Raw genomic sequence first — 19,070 nt, 5'->3', positions numbered from 1 at the left:
GCTATTCCTACAAAGCTAAGCTTTGTTTTAGTTCTTCATTCTACTTGGCTTTTCTGGATCATTTAACACTATCCATCACACCTTTCAATCCTCCTTGAAAACCGCTGCATTCTTTGCTGCTGCTGGTTCTCCTCTGAGCCCTGAGAAGCTAGGCACTTCTGAGTTTGTACCACTGGCTATCCCTCTTCCTCTCATTCATCTTATTCATTTATTATTTTACTAATATTTAATATAGGACTGTTTACATTAACACTACCAACCCATGCTCCCTGTGTTTTAGAACAGGAAGGTACATCAGCTGTCATAAATGGCAGCCACTATATTCTCTAACTGATGTCCAGAGAGGATATATAACTTGTACTAAGTTCTATACCTAGACAGTAGTAAAGCTAAAACTAGACAACACAGGCTAGGATTTTTCTTTTGCTCGTCTTCTATTTTTACCACCTGTATCCTTTTTCTGCTGCTGGGAGCTGAAATTTTGCTATAACGATATATCCTAAAATATACATAGTATATATAGTAATCTTCCATTTTTAGCCTTTTTTTTTAACTACATTTTCTATTAAATCAATCTCATTTATGCCCATGTATAAATACTCTCAGATAGGGATCAGGCCCTTCTTAAACACTACTTAAACTCCAAGTATCTATCCCAACATCTGACATAAAGTAGGTACTTAGATATTTATTGAATGAATAAATATAAAAACAAATAAATTAGTGAGCAAAAGTCCATGAATTCAAATAGCATCCCATTCTAATGATCCCCAAATCTATCTCCAGCCCTAACTGCTCTTTGATGCTACAGCTACATAGTTCCATCTACCTACTTGACAACCTCCACAGGGATATCTTAGCAGAACCTCAACCTCTTCACGTCCAAAACTAAACCCATTATCTGGCCTCTCTTTCTTTCTCACACACACATAAACCTGTCTCTCCTTTTTGATGCCAATGTTAGCTAATGGTATATATTTCCTTCTGGTCACTAGAAAACTTTGAGCCACCTCTGCTTCTCTTTTGCCCCTTTTCTCATATTTAAGCAGTCACAGAATTCTGTTCATTCTAGTTCTATAAACCCCTCCTTTATTACTGTTTCTTATTCCTATCAGTACAAGCCTTCATCAGCTTCTTCCTGAACTATTACAAGTGCTGTATCTTGTCATCCCATCCTTCCCACTATTGATAGTAGTCTTTCCGAACTACAGTGTAAAATTTCCTTTCTCTTCTTAAAATGTCAATGGCTCTGCAAAAAATAAAGCTCACTTCCGCCTCCGTAGCAGGACACTCGAAATCCTCCCCAAGAATTTATCTTAAGCCTTTTTCTTGCTGTTTCCTCATGCAAATGACCTCCCATCCCCTCAGCTTCTACACCTATCAAAATGCTTCTTATCCTTTAAAGTTCAGTTCAAATGTCACTTTGTGGAAACCTACTCAACCTTCAGTCAATAATTAGTTTTCCTTTCTATATACACACAGCAACTCTAATATAACACTTATGCATCTATTTTGTCTAAAGATATAATAGCTTTTTACATGTGTTCCTACTACATCATAATTCTAAGTACACAAATTTTGTCTCAGTCTTTATTCCCTAAGCACCAAGGAGGTCGGTAAATGCTTGTAAAATAAATCAACAGATCACATTGCTTATTATATGAGACAGCTCAAGGTGGGAGAGAGATCTCCAGTAGTAACGTGCTGTTTAGTATTATATGGGAGAGGTATCCGCAGGCTGAACTTGCCCTGGTTGGAGGGCACAGATTGTCATTAGGCCTGGGCCCAGCTGAACCACTCCGTAGAGTCTTCTGTTATGGTTAGGTTACCTTCTATACAATGGGAATAATAATAGCATCCACCTCATAGAGTTGTTATGATGTTTATGTAAGTTAACATTTGTAAAAGCTTTTAAAACAATGCCTGGCAAAGAGTAAGTCTATGTACGTGCTTGTTAAATGATAAATAAAACATTATTTTGGTGAGAATGCCCCAAGTGTAGCAAGCTGTGGTACATTTTTTAATTCTTAGCTCTTTAGCCAGGGGTGGTCCTTAGAGAAATTTGCTAAAATTAGATTTCACTCAGTCTATATTCCCCACTAATCAAAGTTGCTAAATTGTCTTGTAACATAAGGACATCTCATTCGCACTAGCTTCCCAAGGTTATATGGAAAAGACAAATGTCATATTTTTGGAAAGCAACAAATGCAGTTGGTTTTTATCAACCTATCCCTTACCTTACAAAAAATTCTTCTGGTAGAGAATCCATGCTGCACAACGTTCTTTTGCAAGTCTTATTCCAATGCTTGTAGACTGACTTTTACCACTGTTGTTTAAAGCTGAAAAGAAAGTAATATTTTTAGTGGGAAGATAGGAGCATTACATTCTTCCTCCCCACATGTATGAGTGAAGAAAATTTTGAAACTGCTATAAAAGAAAATGAAAATCACATAGTTTCAGCAACCAAACATAAATCACTGCCTACCTTTTAATATACTTAATTTTTCCCAAGCACAGGTATATTTTACCAATTTGTAATCATATTAAATAGACAATGCTACACTATCTTTTTCACCACTGAACACTATATCAAAAGCATCTCTCATATGATTTTATGCTCCTAGTAAACATCTTAAATGACTACACAATAGTTGGTTGACTGGGGTTTCCTTGACCATTTCCCTACAGACGGACATTTAGATTGTTTGCATTTTTTTCATTATAAATAATTAGTTTTGTATTAAATTCCATTGTCCATAAAGTCTTTTCTACTATTCATTATTATTTTCTTACAATAAATTCTCAGAAGCAGAATTCCCAGGTCAAAAAACAAAGATTTTGGGGCTTAGTGGGGACCTGTAGCCTAGTGGTTAAGTTTGGTGAGCTCTCCTTTGGCAGCCCAGGTTCAGTTCCTGGGCACAGACCTACACCACTAGTTGGCGTCCATGCTGTGGCAGCCACCCACATACAAAACAGAGGAAGACTGGCACAGATGTTAGCTCAGGGCCAATCTTCCTCAGCAAAAACAACAAAAACAACAACAACAACAAAAACAACTATTTTAAGCCTCCTGGTGCATATTGCTAAATGGCTTCCCAAAAGGTTTGTACTAATTTATTTCCCACAGAGGTATATGCGTTCCTGTTTAACACAATCTTGATAGCACTAATTGTTTTGTTTTCTTTTAGTCTAAAAGTAACATTTAGCTACTTTTTCCCAAAATTGTATGATTCTGTATCTCCATAAAATAGTAGAGGTGGGATGCAAAAAACTCTTGCATACTCTGCTTCAAAAATTAATGGATGTTGTGGATGTTTTCTGAAAGAAAAACAATACTGAGGCAACACAAATGAAAACAAAAAGGGTAATAGAGTCTCAGTATATGTTTATTTATACAGCTCTCAATTTAACCATCCCAAGACCAACTCTTCTAAACTTAGTTCTATTTGATCCCTTTTACTAAGAGTTCAAGCCTCTAGACTCCATTCCCCTCTGCTAGGCTGACTTCCCTTTCTGATCCCACTGTACAGAAGCCCAGGAAGTATTAAAGCAAACATAAGTAACACTATTGCTTGGTGCTTTGGGGCAAAGAAAGAAATGATGAGGAGAAACAAAAGAAAGTGGCAGCAATAGCATAAATAAAACAGAACTAGAGAGTCTTGCTGCCAAGCACAAGACTGGACAAAGTTTCTCACTTGCTGCCTCTGGACCACATATTTATCTCAGTAACTGAGTAGCCAGTTTCTCTAATAGAATATTTAATATATACCCAATAAACTAGATTAGTAGACTTTTGGAAGCCCATTACTAAAAGGCAATTCAGCATAGGTGATTCCCAAATCAAGAAAACGTGTTCCACAAGATAATTTGTAAGTCATCTATTAAGAATTCAGATTGTGTTTACTCAAAAGAACATTGTTTTACATGATGCTGAGTCTCGCAAAAAGCCAGAAAAACCTACTTAACACAAAGAGAGGAAGAAAACACTGCAGGACCTGAACCCTCCTAAGCTTTGAGGTCTGAGTATCCTGTCATTAATGAGCTTAAATGGGGAAGGGGTAACTCAGTTCCTGGTATAAAGGCCAAAAGAAGTCCCATGGGATCATCTGCAAAACAAGTATTCCTACTTATGAGACTATCTATATTCTATATTTGACTCACACCAGCTCTAAGTTACAGAGTCTCGAGAGACAAGGGTAGTTCCCCAACAATTCAAGGCTAACTAATACTTCTTAATCAAAACACAAATGTGAAGATTCAAATACACACAGACCATCCAAATTTCCTCAAAACAAATTTCCTTAAAACAGACAGCTTTCTAACACCTCTTAGTTTTTTGCCCATCCCTAACAAAACTAGCATTGTGATCAAACTGTTCTTTTTTTATGGTTTCTATAACCTCACTGATTAATTTAATAAAAAGCAACAGTTAGGCATTATTTCATATACAGAGCACACAAACATATGCCTCTTCCAGAGAAAACAATCCCCTCATTTCCAGAATTTAAAAGCTCAGACACGGATAATTCTCCCTCTGATAAGCTCTCCTTCAGTCAGTAGCTGTTTGCACTGACTACAAGGCTGAGACAAAGGGAGGAAAATCCTCTGGCAACAAGGTAGAGAGGACGGAAGGTCTCTGCTCAGCTATTCAGTGTTCAGCTTGAAAAAGAAAAGGGCGTAAAATTAATCAACAAATCTGAAGACATGGATCCTGAATTAAGAGTTAAGAAAGGCTACTGGCTTTCTATTTCAGCCTGCTTAAAAATACAACCTGGGCTGAATCTCTGTGCTGAACGGTTTTCCAGGAGAGGACCATCAATCCCATCATTCCTCAGGAGCTGAGCAGAGGCAAAGACACCAGCAATAGCGGCAGCAGGAGCACTTTACAGCCTCCACTGGGAAGGAGGGCATAAGCAACTAGCAACAGAGAGGAAGTAGCCAGCCTGAAACGTTATCACTGTGCTTCCAAGATAACCCAAGGTTCTCATTGTTCTAGAAAAGGCTGAAGGAAACCTTTAAAATCAGGGTTAACATGGGAGAAGGGGTGAATCTGGTTTCCCCCGGTGTATTCATTTCAATAGACTTTTTCTGTCAACAGGAAACGAAAAATTAACTCTGCCTTCCTGGAAATGAGGGACTGCTCTTTGGCAGGACCTATTCAGGTTCTGGCTGATTGATCAGAGGACAAGCTAAAGTTCAGTGTAAATTTACAGCACAGCTTTATCCACCAACCAAGATGATTTTATCTGCAGGCTGTTTTACTGGTTGAAAAATAAGGTACTGCCTTCCATATCTTGACAACAGTAAATGCCTTTCTTACTGCTCCCTCTGAGCTCCCAGCTCCCACTTTCCCTCTTACCTACTGAAATTATGACAACCTTTTTTTTAAATACTAAAAGGTTTCATTTCCCCATTTTTTAAGCTGTGCTTATTCACATCAAAGCACTCTTGTTTATAAGCTGTTAATCATTCATTTAAACATTTACCTGTAGCACTCTTGTCACCTCCCTAAACTGTACACAGGCACATTATTTTTTAAATCTACTCAAATGCTCATCTTAATTAAGTCACCTGACCAAGTCAGAGGCTCTAATTGGCCACCAAGTTTATATTTCAATGTGTCGGGCAGATATCCCATGAATTTGTACCCTTGTCAGCTCTGGCACTTAGAGATCAGAAGATGCCAGGGGAGAAAATGAATGTCAGTACAAAAACAATAAAAATAAAGCTTGCTTTTCTCAGTGCTGTTAGCATGAAAAGAAAATAATGTACTTAGTATTTTTCAGGAGAGGAGTTCAGTTATTGAGAACTTTTATTATGCCCACTAAATCAGTGTTTCTTGGTCTTAGCACTATTGACATTTGGGGCTGGATAAATCTTTGTTATGGGAAGTTGTCTATGCATTGCAACTAACAATATTGCAATAAACAACCTTGAACATGCAACTTGGTAAAAATTTTGATAGGTATTTTAAAAAACTGGATTTACTACTTCAGCATTAAATTAAAAATGTAATAAATTAAAAACTCCAGAAGTTCATGGGTCTGTTAGCAAAGCAAACTCTGGCACTGCTATTTATCACTTCTGTTAGATTTTGCCAAAAGAATTCCAAAAAACTTCTAAAGAGGCTGAGATGTGAGATGTTTGGGCCACAGATGAGAAGTACAGTAACCACTTCAAGACAAAAAAATATGAAAAGGACACTTCCTAGGAATAAATCAAGACATTTATGATGGGAGTTACTTAGAAGCAAAATTTTAACTATTATTGATCTGATTATGTCTGCTAGACAAGCATCAACAGCCATTCTTGGTAGCTTTTAAAGTAGTAAAGCAGGAGTTCTATAGCTCTAGCACTCTCAAAGTCTTTATTTCTCATACGTTAGAAAGCTCCAGGTAGACAAGAACAGCTAGGGCCATGCAGTTAGACTCAAAGAATAATAGATTGTACCATTATTTTGTTATTAGCCATGTTAAAAATCAACAAAATATACTGATTATTTGGCTTTCTAACTCTTCATTAGTTTCTTCCATTTTTGTATTTGTTTAATTTCTTGGACCACAAAATGAACATACCTAGACATGGGTGGCAAAAACATTATTTTCCCCCAAAGTAAAAATATATAGTTTGCTTAGGCAAACTCCAAGACTGATGGACGATGCTTGGAAAATCTCTGCAAAAGTTATCAGAAGCTGAGGATATTTTATGCCCCAAAAGATCAAGGTATTCATTGTCCATCTCAGCTCTTGCCATTTTGCAAAGATCATTGTTAGCACTGTCTGGCATCTCATAACAGAAAGCAAGAACCTTGCAATGTTTACCTACTGCCCCCTCCTTATAAATCTGCCAAAATAGGAAATTTCCTTGCCAAAATTAGTATCTTGTCAGAAGCAGGTTTTTAATTCTCTTCAGATCTATCCAGGCAGTTACTTTTGGTCTTACACAGCAAACCTAAAGAATATATATTAATTTGTTTTGACTATTTGGAATGTACCTACATTAAATATGCACAGTTTAGGATTTACCTGAAAAAAATCATCCAGGTTTTAAACTACCCATCAATTTCAGGTTGTTTACAGGTAGCATTGCCAAAACAAGGCTATTCAGAAATGTAGCTAGGAACCAATGGAAGCAGCATATGTTACCCCTTAGCAAATTCTCCAAAAACGGACTGTTTTCAGCAATTTAAAAATATTATGTTGTCATTACAGTTGTTAGACTATAATGAAAAAAGAAAGGAAACAAGACAGAATGTTGAGACATGATGCATGTAGAGATGATAATCAAGCAGGGAATGGAGGATACAACACGTACCCTACCTCGGACCAATGACAAAGCGTACCCTACCCAAATCCAACTAGATCCACCCATGTGAGAAAACTGGCTACACCTCATTATCTCAGAAAGGCATAAATTTGTAAGAAGGGTTCAGGTAAGAAGGTAGATCAAGCTTTTGGTTATGAAGAGTTTCCTTTCATATAAAATTAACTAGGTGTATTAAATTGGTTTCATTGAAAATAAGATTAATTTTCATCAGCTCCAATATGTTAAGCTCTGGGCTATGTACTTATGTACATTAAATAGACATCTGATCTTCATGCAACTCTGAAAGATAAACATTATAGCAATCCACTTTAAAAATTAAGAAAATGAGGCTTAGAAAGCTAATAAATCAATAAGAGCAGGAATTCATGCCCAAGTTTCACCAACTAAAAATTCCATGTTCTTTCCACTATGTCCCATTAAGTGCAATATTTGACTTTACACAAGCTTAGTACAATTATAAGCTAAACTAAATAATATGCACAAAGACAAACACACAGAAACAAAACTACTTATATGATCTTACTGGTTAGTAAATGATACTGTAAAGATAATTAATCATGCCATCTTAATATTTCATAGCATATTATTCACATTACTTTTGCTAAGAGAATTCATTTGTTCAACAAAACAGTTCAGAACAATGCCAGATACCTTATATGGTAGTGAAATAAATAATAATTAATGCCTGCCTAAATGCTCTGTTAAGGTTAAAGATTTTGGAGAAGTCTCTAAATTTTTTTGATCATATATCCCTAAAGCAATAAATCTGAGCATACAATGAAAACATATGAATAGCAATTCATTTAGGAATTATGTACAGGTATTACTATAATATAAAATTTAAAAGAATGAGATTAAAATAAGTAGACTTGGGATCAAGATGGCAGACAAGGAAAATCCCAGGCTTGCCTCCTCCCAAAACTAAAACTACATATAGAGCAATTACCTCTGAGAATGACTTGAACACTAACAGAAAAGGTTTTCCACAAATAGGGATATAAAGAAAAAGCCACATCAAGATGGGTAGGAGGGGCAGAGATGTGGTCTGGCGGGGACCCACACCCTCAGCAGCGTGACCCCACAGGTGGAAGGGATATCACAGCCACAGAGGTCCTCCCTGAGGAGTGAGGGGTCTAAATCCCACATTGGGCTCCCCCACTTGGGGGACCTGCACTGGGAAGGCAAGCTCTCACAATGACTGGCTTTCAAAACCAGCAGGGATTACATCCAGGAGAATCAGAGGGCTGTAGGAAACCAAGACTCCTCCTTAAAGGGTGCACAAAAACTCACTTGCTCCAGTCCCAGTGAAAAAGTGGCAGCTTGAAAAGCGCCTCAATCATATATGAAGGAAATTCATTGACTAATTTTAGGGCATGTGCTGGAGGAGCAGGGAACAAGACAAAGATGGCCACTCCCACCACACTTATCCAACATAGTACTGGAAATCCTAGCCGTGGCAATCAGACAAGAAAAAGAAATAAAAGACAGCCAAATTGGAAAGGAAGAAGTAAAACTGTCACTGTTTGCAGATGACGTGACACTATATATAGAAAATCCTAAAGACTCCACCAAAAAACTATTAGAACTAACAAATAAATTCAATAAAGTTGTAGGGTACAAAATTAATATACAGAAATATGTTGTATTTCTGTACAATAACGATCTGTTAGAGAAATCAAGAATACAATCCCATTTACAATTGAATCAAAAAGACTAAAATATCTAGAAATAAATTTAACCAAGGAGGTAAAAGACAGGTACTCTGAAAACTATATGACACTGATGAAAGAAACTGAAGATGACACAAATAAATGGACAGATATACCATGCTCATGGATGGGAAGAATTAATATTGTTAAAATGCACATACTATCTGAAGCAGTCTACAGATTCAATGCAATCCCTATCAAAATACCAATGGCATTTTTTACAGAACTAGAACAAATAATCATAAAATTTGTACGGAAACACAAAAGACCCCAAATAGCTAAAGCAATCTTGAAAAAGAACAACAAAGATAGAGGGGCCGGCTCCGTGGCCGAGTGGTTAAGTTCGCGCAGTCCGCTTCGGAGGCCCAGGGTTCGGGTCCTGGGCACGGACATGGCACTGCTCGTCAGGCCACGTTGAGGCGGCGTCCCACATCCCACAACTAGAAGGACCTGTAACTAAGATATACAACTATGTACCAGGGGGGTTTGGGAAATAAAGCAGGAAAAAAAAAAAAAAAGATTGGCAACAGTTGTTAGCTCAGGTGCCAATCTTTAAAAAAAAAACAAAGATAGAGGTATTGTGCTCCCTGCTTTTGATTACTATTACTATTACAAAGCTATAGTAATCAAAACTGTATGGTACTGACATAGAAACAGACACATACAGCAATGGAAAAAGATAGAAAGCCTAGAAATAAACTCCTGCTTATATGGTCAATTAATCTGCGACAAGGGAGGCAAGAATACACAATGGTGTAGATAAAACTGGACAGCTACATGCAAAAGGATGAAACTGGATCACTTTCTTACACCACATACAAAAATAAATCAAAATGTACATATACAAAATAAATGTAAGACCTGAAACCATAAAACTCCTAGAAGAAAACATAGGCAGCAAACTCTTTGACATGGGTCTTAACTGTATTTTTTTGGATCTGTCTCCTAAGGCAAGGGCAACAAAAGCAAAAACAAACAAATGGGACTACAACAAACTACAAAGCTTTCACACAGCAAAGGAAACCACCAAGAAAACGAAAAGCCTACCTACTAAATGGGAGAAGATATTTGCAAATCATATGTCCAATAAGGGGTTAATTTCCAAACTATATAGAGAACTCACACAACTCAATATCAAAAAATGAACAATCCAATTAGAAAATAGGCAGAGGACCTGAATAGACATTTTTCCAAAGAAGATAAACAGATGGCTAACAGAAACATGAAAAGATGCTCAATATCACTAATCTGGAAAATGCAGATCAAAACCGTAGTAAGATATCACCTCACACTTGTCAGAATGGCTATCGTCAAAAGATAAATAACAAGTGTTGGAGAGGATGTAGAGAAAAGGCAATGCTCATGCGTTGTTGGTGGGAATGTAAATTGGTGCAACCACTATGGAAAACAGGATGGCAATTCCTTGAAAAATTAAAAATAGAATTATCATATAATCCAGCAATTCCACTTCTGGATATTTACCTGAAGAAAACAAAAACTACTTTGGAAGACATAAGCACCTCTATGGTCACTGAAGCATTATTTACAATAGCCAAGATATGGAAGCAACCTAAGTGTCCATCAAAAATGAATGGATAAAGAAGATGTGATGTGTATATATATATATATATATATATATATATATACACACATACACACACACACAATGGAATATTACTCAGCTATATAAAAGTATGAAATCTTGCCATTTGTGACAACATAGATGGACCTAGAGGGTATTATGCTAAATAGAATAAGTCAGAGAAAGACAAACACCGTATGTTTTCACTTATATGTGGACTCTAAAACAAAACAAACAAAAAAAAACACCAGAAAAAGACTCATAAGATACAGAGAACAAACTAGTGGTTGCCAGAGGGGAGGCGGGTAGGGGATTCGGCAAAACAGGTGAAGAGGATTAAGAGGTACAAACTTCCATTTATAAAATAAATAAGTCACAGTGACGTAATATACAGCATAGGGAATATAGTCAATAATATTATAATAACTTTGTATGGTGATAGATAGTTATTAGACTTACCATGGTGATCATTTCCTAATGTATATAGATGTATACCTAAAACTAACTGTATACCTAAAACTAATACCTAAACACCTAAACTAACATGACATTGTATGTCAACCATATTTCAATAAAAAATAAATAAAAATAAATGCTTACACTAACCAAAAAATAAAAATAAAGTAAAATAAGTAAAAAGAAAAATTCTAATATTTGTTCCCACACCCCAGTAGACAGTTTCACATATGCCAATGTGTGCATACTCCACTTTGGACAACATTGTCTTAGAAAACAGCTTAACAATTTAATTCAGGAAACAGATATCTACCCATTTCATGAATTGGATAATATTTATTTTCTGAAAGACCAGATATTTAAAAGGGAGATATGCAGAGGACCTTGCTCTGCACAAAGTAGGCCTTCAATAAATACTAGTTACAATTAAAAATGATTACCGTACCCTAACTTAAAATTTTGTCACTTTTATCTTATCTATAAAATTGGATTCAGAAACAATACATAGTACTTATGGGTTTTTTGAAGAAAATGCAAACTTCCGATTCTGGGATATGAAATTAGATATGAAAATGAGGGAAAAACATTTATCCAAATTATCCAAACCTTGTAGTCTTAACCTAGAATTGAATTCTGTGAAATGCATAGGAAAAAAAATTGGAAAGTGAGAAAGTTAAATTTATGGATTGGAAATCATTTAGAGAGTACTGTAATTTAATACTTGATAGTTAGGAAACGAAACAGGAAGAAGAATAACTGTAAAGGGAGAATAATTTTGGTTTAGGTTTTCTGGCTTTGTGATTAAGGCAACATTTCCGGAAAATGAAAGTTGACATTGACTCTATAGACTTCGTTTTTTGACTCTGTATGAGGGTAAAATCAATTTAATATTAGTATTTAAATCGTTTTAGCCAGACATCATTAGGACATGGTATCCAAATGACCCCATGCCCAGACCTCTGCCAATTTTCTACCACTGGATTTCTCTGCCTTGAATCTTTGGAACCTGGGCCAATGGAACTTTTGTTCTACCTGCTGTTTATGCCTACTGAATAATCTCCTGGTTTTAGATTTGGCTTCATGTCCCTGCTAGAATGGAAGCTCCAAGAAGTCAGGAAATTTTGTCTTTTTTTTATCCCTCTGCTATAGCCCTAGTGCCTAGAACAGCACGTGGAACACTTTAAGCACTCAATATTGATTTAAAGAACGAAGCCACCCATCCTTCTACATCCCTCAAGGCCTCTGAATGCAGAAGAGGGAGCCCGTGTGTTGGTTCAGACTGCCTTCTCTGCCAACCTAGAGTCCTCCTTTAGAAGTCAAGAGCAGCCTGTATGCTACAAATAAGACTGATCCCTGGGGCCGGCCCAGTGGCCGAGTGGTTAAGTTCACATGCTCCGCTGTGGCGGCCCAGCGTTTCGCCAGTTCAGATCCTGGCGTGGACATGGCACCGCTCATCAAGCCATACTAAGGCCGGGTCCCACATAGCACAACCAGAGGCACTCACAACTAGAATACACAACTATGTACTGAGGGGCTTTGGGGAGAAGAAGAAGAAGAAAAGAAGATTGGCAACAGTTGTTAGCTCAGGTGCCAATGTTTAAAAAAAAAAAAAAAAAAAGACCGATCCCTGCAGGCAATCATGGGATCAAGACAGGGCCTCTGTTCTCTGGGCAACTACTTCTCAGCGTTCTTTATTGGTTCCTTCACAGCTTGCCAACCTCTAAATACTTAAGTTTCTTAAGGTTCAGGCTTTTTATCCATACTTACTCTACATCACTTAAGTCTCAAGGCTTTAAATTATCTCCAGCCTTGACCTCTCCCTTAACTACAAATATATATTCAACAGCCCACTCAACAACTTTTAAAAACTATAAAAGAACAAATAAATGTCTAGTAGACATCTCAACATAACTGAGACTGAGCTGTAGGTATCTCCCCTTCCACACAACATGGCTGAAGCAGAGCTCCCCAGCCAAGACAGGCCTAGACCAGACTAAGTACAGTTAACCCACAGACCTGTGAGCAGGAAACCCACTGCATTTTGAGGTGATTTGTTATATAGCAAGTACTGATCAATATTCCATCCCATCTTTGCCTCCACAGCACTTATTACTAACATTCATATATTTTACTTATATGTCTTGTTTATTGTCTATATCCCCTATTAAAATAAAAGCTCCACTTGGATAGAAATTTTTGTCTATTTGATTCATTGCTGTATCCCCAGATCTTAAAAATGTACCTACCACTCAAGCACTCATTAAATATACAGTGGATGAATGAATGAACAATTAGCCCGGGGTTCACATCTGTGATACGATTCCCATATCACAAAATTCAGTATCCCACAAATTGCACTTCTGTCAAAAATATAATTCATACCTTCATTCAGTCTGATTCACCTAATATGACTTAAACCCTGGTCATGAGACATTAAAAATTTCCATTTTACTGCTCAATATTGAAGATATGTTCTTTTAAAGTTTTTCCAGAAGAAATAAAGGAGCTAGACAGCCCTAACTTGAGTTGTAAGATCCTAAGCAAGTTTTTTTCTAACTCTCTTAAATGTTTCCCCACCTACAAATTAGAGAAAATATCTATGCCAAATATAAAGAACAGACAGCAATAAAAATTTACAAAGAGAGATTTTATGCCAATCCTTGAAAAATGAAGGAATTGGATACTTAATATTTTGCCCTAAAAATGTCACGTGTTCCTATAGAATTCTCTGTTTCTCTTAACAACACTTATTCTGGTTTGTCTATTTCCCCAACAGAATCTATGCTCTTTGAAAAAGAACTAGCACTCAGCAAATATTTGATGAATGAAATGAATATTAGCATTTTAAATATATTTACCTGACTGGTTTAAATAAACATAATTTTTTAAAAGGAAAAGTGAAATGCAAGCTCACTTCAGCTGCTGTCTTTAGATTTTTTCACATAAAATAAATGTTCTTTATAAAAAAAATATAGTATGTAAACATAACAAGCCTTCAACTTTTAAAAACTATAAAAAGAATAAAGGAAAAATGTATGTATATGGATGGACTTAATAAAGAGAAAGATAAAATTAGTGATTCTGAAAAAAAAAGAAAAATAAGAATTAATAAAACCAAAGTTAGTTCTTGAAAAGTTGCATAAAATAGACAAACCCCTGGAAAGCCCAACTAAGAAAAAAAATTGATAACACTAAAATGAAAAAGGAAATTTAAAACTACAAAGAGATTAAGAGAATCATTGGAATACTATGCAACTTTATGTCAATAAATTTTTAAATATAGAGAAATAGTTGGCATGCTAAAAATTTTCTATTTCCAAAATTAACTCAAGAAAAGGTAGAAAAAATTATCAGATCTATAACCATATTACAAATTCAAATATTTTCTAAAAATTTACCATTAAATAAGCTATCAAGCTTGGTTTTATAGGCCAGTTGCACACATCTACAAAGGGTCAGATGATTTCTATGTGATGCTTATTATTCTACAGCACAGAAAAAAGACAGAAAACTTCCAATTCATTTTTCAAAAGCAACATATAACCCAAATTCCACAAGAGAATAAAGAAAAAATTACTGAAAATCCTCATGAACATAGATATGAAATCCTGAATAAAATATGTGCTGCATAGCAAATATAAGGTTTTTTTAGTACTACCTGTGTGACCTTAGGCAAATTACTTCCTCTCTCGCTTAGTTTTTTCATCTGTAAAATGGAGATCATAACAGCACCTAAAGCATGGGGTTGTTATGAAGATTAAATAGTAAGTATAAAGTTCTCGGGACAGTGCCTGGCACATGGCAAATGCTCAATAAGTGTTAGCTATTATTATCCCAAGTACAAAAAGTAACATAATCCATTGCATCATCATTTTAAAGGGGAAAATAAAATATATAAATGTAAACATTTTATAATTTTTTAGCAGACATTTTGGCAAATCTTTAAATAAAAAAGGCAATCTCCTAAATATTTTAAAGAATATTTATCACAAGCCAACAGCATAAATTTTACTAAATGTTAAATACTGGTCATTCCCATTCAACTAAATATTAAGACAAAGATGTTCAATATCACCATGATTATTCCATATTTTAGAGATTACACTAATGAAATAAAGTAAGACAATAAATATTGGAACAGATGGAATTATTTGCAGATGATACACAGCTAGAAAGTCTAAGAGAATAAACAAAACTCCATTAGAATTAAGAAGAGATTTTAGTCAGTAGGCTGGATAAAATCTGTACCAAAAATCAGTATCTTTTTTAAAGTAGCAGTAACAAATTAAAAATTTCTAGGAGAGAAAGACAATCTCTGTATGACTCCACTCACATGTGGAAGTTAAACATGTAGACAAAGAGAACAGATTAGTGGCTACCTGGGGAAAAGGGGGCTGGGGGGAAGGCACAAACGGTGAAGTGGTGCACCTACAACATGACTGACAAACAATAATGTACAACCGAAATTTCACAAGGTTGTAAACTATCATAAACTCAATAAAAATTTTTTTAAAAATTTCTAGGAAAAAAAGAGAAACCACTCACAGTAACAGAAATTATATAATAGCCAGGAATAAATTTAATGAGAACAGTACAAGACTGTGTGACAAACTATATAAAATTTCATTGAACATAAAATACAACCTGAATACTTCCTATTTATTACCTCAGCAGTATCTATATCTTCTCAATCACCCAGACTAGAAACCTGGAATTCCTTCTAGTTTCATCCCTCTCCTCACTCTTCCTATCCGAAATCAGTCACTTAGTTCTGCCTCTTTCACCTCATATGTATTTCTCAAATTTGTCACCTCTTTGCTATCTCTACTTCAATTATCCTGGTTATCCTTTGGAAAGACTCCAGCAAATTAAACATTCTCCCTACTTCTAGCCTCATCCTCCTCAAAATCATAGCCCATCCAGCTGCCAGAGTAATCAACCTAAAACACAAACCCAACAAGATCAGGCCCCAGTTTAAAACCAGAGATCACCACTTAATTCAGGGTGGAGGCCAAGCTCAAAGCTAATCAGGCCTTCAGTCATCTGCACCCAGCTTCCTCTCCTCCTCTTCCTTTTCCCCCTTCTTGGGGCTTAAAAGATGGCTCTGTTATTAGGACATGCAAGCATCTCCAACTAAAGATGTCAGGGTTTCTCACAGCTAACATCATGGGACATCTTATTAAACCTACAACATCAATTTTGAGTGAAGATTTTTTTTGATACGTTACTTTATATTAAAATGAAGACTTTTTGAAAGAGAATGCAAAATTTGTATGACTGCTTAAGTTAAAATGCAAGATTTCAAAGACAGACGGCACTTAACAGCAAGCAGCTTTGACCTCTTCCCTAGGCTTAGAATGGAGATGATGATGAAGTACCTGTCATTATTAGTGAAAAGTCAACCACCGCCAAAGTGTTATCACTGCATTTGCCAACGAACTAAGATGTAACTGACACATGCTAAGAACATGATTATGTCAGGCCACTAACTGTTCCAAACTCTTTGCGTGGATTAACTCATTTTATAATGTCTGCACCACCTGACATGACCTCATCTCCTCTACTCACCCTTGCTCTCTCTACTCCAGCCATAGCAGCATCCTTGCTGTTCCTGACACACACTGCCATGTTCCCTCTTCAGGGCCTTTCCCCTAGACAGCATGGCTCTTTTCAAACCCCTTGAACTATTTCCTCAAATACTGCTTTCTCTACCCTAACCTCCCCCTTCCCTTTTCAACCACCATTACTCTAGAGGAACAATTCTGTTCTATTTTTATCTCCATCTCACTTTCCTTATTAACTTGTGTTTATTAGTTACTGTCCTTCCCCTACCAGGGTGTAATTTTCACAACAGTAGGATTTTTGTTTTAGTCACTGAATCGCGAGTGCCTAGACAAGTGCACTGCACATCACAGGCCCTCAATGAATTATTTATCGAATGAATTCTTTATGGAATTTATCTTATGAAGCAAGTGTTCCTGTTAGCCAGATTGTACCTTAGGAAGAGCCTGAAGCAGTGAGAATTTGCCTGTGGCCCCACAACAAACAGTAGAGCTAGGATGTGTAAGCAGACAGCCCGGCTCCTCTCTACCAGAACTGCGCGGTGCCTCTAACGTACGTGGTGAATCCATACACACCATCCGTCAGCACGCTTCCCTCATTAGACACCTCCTTCCCAGCAGCGGAGGCTTCATTATCTTTGCTCCCTGACTGGCGACATCTAGCCCATGTTATACACTCAGTAATTGTTCACAGAATGAATGAACGCATAAATACATTAATTACCCGACGACTTTTACATGTATGTCTCAAGTGGCTAGATCATTGCAAGCTTTCAGATTTAATTTTAAAATTGACTTCTAATATAAAAATAAATCCTGCCTTTAAAAATGTACTTTCTTTGAAACGACAAAACATGGTTTCTGACGAATGGTTTAAGAGGACACGTAGCCTATTCTCAAAATTTTCTGCAAACTGGTTTTTAAAGCTTTATTATACATCAGCATACATCAGGCAAAAAGCTCCAGAAGCAGCTACTCTCTTTTCATTATATACACATGCATAATATTATCTCGGATCGCAAACCGCAAACGACAGTGCCATTTCCACAAACGCCGAGATTTATGAAACGATCGATCATGCCAGATAAAAACAGACAGCCTCACTTACAAAAACTGACGCTAACGAGAACGCCCTCCGGAGCAATACCCGCCCAGGAGCCGCCCAGAGGTAGGTTTCTCGAGTAAGTCTGACGACTACCGTAAGGGCAGGACTAACTTGCCACGGAAGCCCAATGGCCACAGGCTGACGCCGAGAAACAAACGTTCCTGAGTAGAAGGGGTGGACACATCTGAGATTTTAACCAGGGGCCCCTCCCAGGCCGCCTCAAAATCTAGAGCCCGCGATTCTCGTCCTCAGAGCTCCTCACCGTGTCTAGACTAGGGGGAGGCGAGCATTTCTCAGGTAGAAGATGCTGCACAGAGGAAAAACAGGCCATCCAGGTGAAGGCCGAGGAAACAAACGAAAACGGACCGCAGTGACAACCAAGGACCCCCTTCAGTCTAACCGCCCCTCCACAGGAAAGCCGCAATTGCGGCTCTCGCGAGATTTCTCGTCTTCACAGGATCTCGAAACTAAAGCCTCGCGGAGTTTCACAGAAGAAAGGTTCTCAACCCCCTTCACGGACTGACACAGCGCCTCGACTCTCTCCCACCTCTCTTTATTGAGAGCCGTCCCCCAGAGTGCGTAGGGACTTCCGGAGCGCGACCGGAACCGGAAGCATCTGGGAGCGAGGGGGTGGGGCCGAAAATCAAAAAAAGCGCGGCGAAAGCTGGAGGCCCGAGCTGGCCCCGTGGTGGTGCGCCCCTGGTGGGGCTGTGGCGGGGCCGGATGGACTCCACCGCATGCTTGAAGTCCTTGCTCCTGACCATCAGTCAGTATAAAGCCGTTAAGTCGGAGGCGAACGCCACCCAGCTTTTGCGGCACTTGGAGGTGAGGGGCTCCGGGCTGGGGGACGAGATGGGCTTCCCTGCCGTAATCCTTAGTTCCCGGGGCGGCGGCCCCAGCCCAGGAAAGAGGGGACGGCCCCTCGCTCCCTCAGCTATCTTTCTGTATTGGCAAGGAAGGCGAGTGAGATCAGCCTTGGATTCCCGTCCTCTTCCACGCCGCGCCAAGGCCCTCCGCGTTCAGCTGGCTGCAGCGAGAGGGAAGTGACTACCGAAGGCCCCAGGAAGAGGGAGGGTGGGACAAGAGGCTGGAGCATTTCGGCTGTGCTTGGGGTTGGTAGAGGAGAATGCTCGGAGCTGCGTCTTTCCTTTGCTTCTTATTTTGGTTTTTCCATCATAACAGAGCCCTCACAGCAGTTCTCAGGGGTGGAGGTGATGGAGAGTGATGATTAAAACTTGTTTTATCCCTTGTCCCTTAGGCAGTTTACAATCTGAACCTGTTGCTTACTGCAGTTTTTCAGTCTTAAAATGCTGAATTTCTTTCACTTTTTT

General features: G+C 37.8%; 2 protein-coding genes across 20 annotated transcripts in view; one reads left to right on the top strand and one right to left on the bottom strand.

The window, feature by feature from the left end:
• Window positions 1-18,348, bottom strand: part of DZIP3 (DAZ interacting zinc finger protein 3) — a 151,706-nt gene extending 133,358 nt beyond the window's left edge. For 8 of the 19 annotated variants that reach the window (XM_070508749.1, XM_070508750.1, XM_070508744.1 and 5 more), the window contains exons 1-2: window positions 18,002-18,320; window positions 2,238-2,339 (exon numbers count right to left, since the gene is read on the bottom strand). In XM_070508749.1, coding sequence (XP_070364850.1) covers window positions 2,238-2,269 — 32 coding nt within the window. In that variant the 5' untranslated portion in view covers window positions 2,270-2,339; window positions 18,002-18,320. Of the gene's footprint in view, window positions 1-2,237; window positions 2,340-4,771; window positions 4,911-17,742; window positions 17,907-18,001 lie in introns of those variants that run through there. The other 11 variants (XM_070508746.1, XM_070508753.1, XM_070508756.1 and 8 more) reach the window with 4 other exon arrangements.
• The window catches only part of CIP2A (cellular inhibitor of PP2A), a 34,417-nt gene continuing 33,549 nt past the window's right edge, over window positions 18,203-19,070 (top strand). The window contains exon 1 of the mRNA XM_014837437.3: window positions 18,203-18,564. Coding sequence (XP_014692923.1) covers window positions 18,463-18,564 — 102 coding nt within the window. The 5' untranslated portion in view covers window positions 18,203-18,462. The remainder of the gene's footprint in view (window positions 18,565-19,070) is intronic.

Source organism: Equus asinus, chromosome 5, assembly GCF_041296235.1.
Source record: "Equus asinus isolate D_3611 breed Donkey chromosome 5, EquAss-T2T_v2, whole genome shotgun sequence".
NCBI lineage: Eukaryota > Metazoa > Chordata > Mammalia > Perissodactyla > Equidae > Equus > Equus asinus.
Note: the sequence above shows the minus strand (reverse complement) of the source record. Positions and strands in the feature narration are given on the sequence as shown.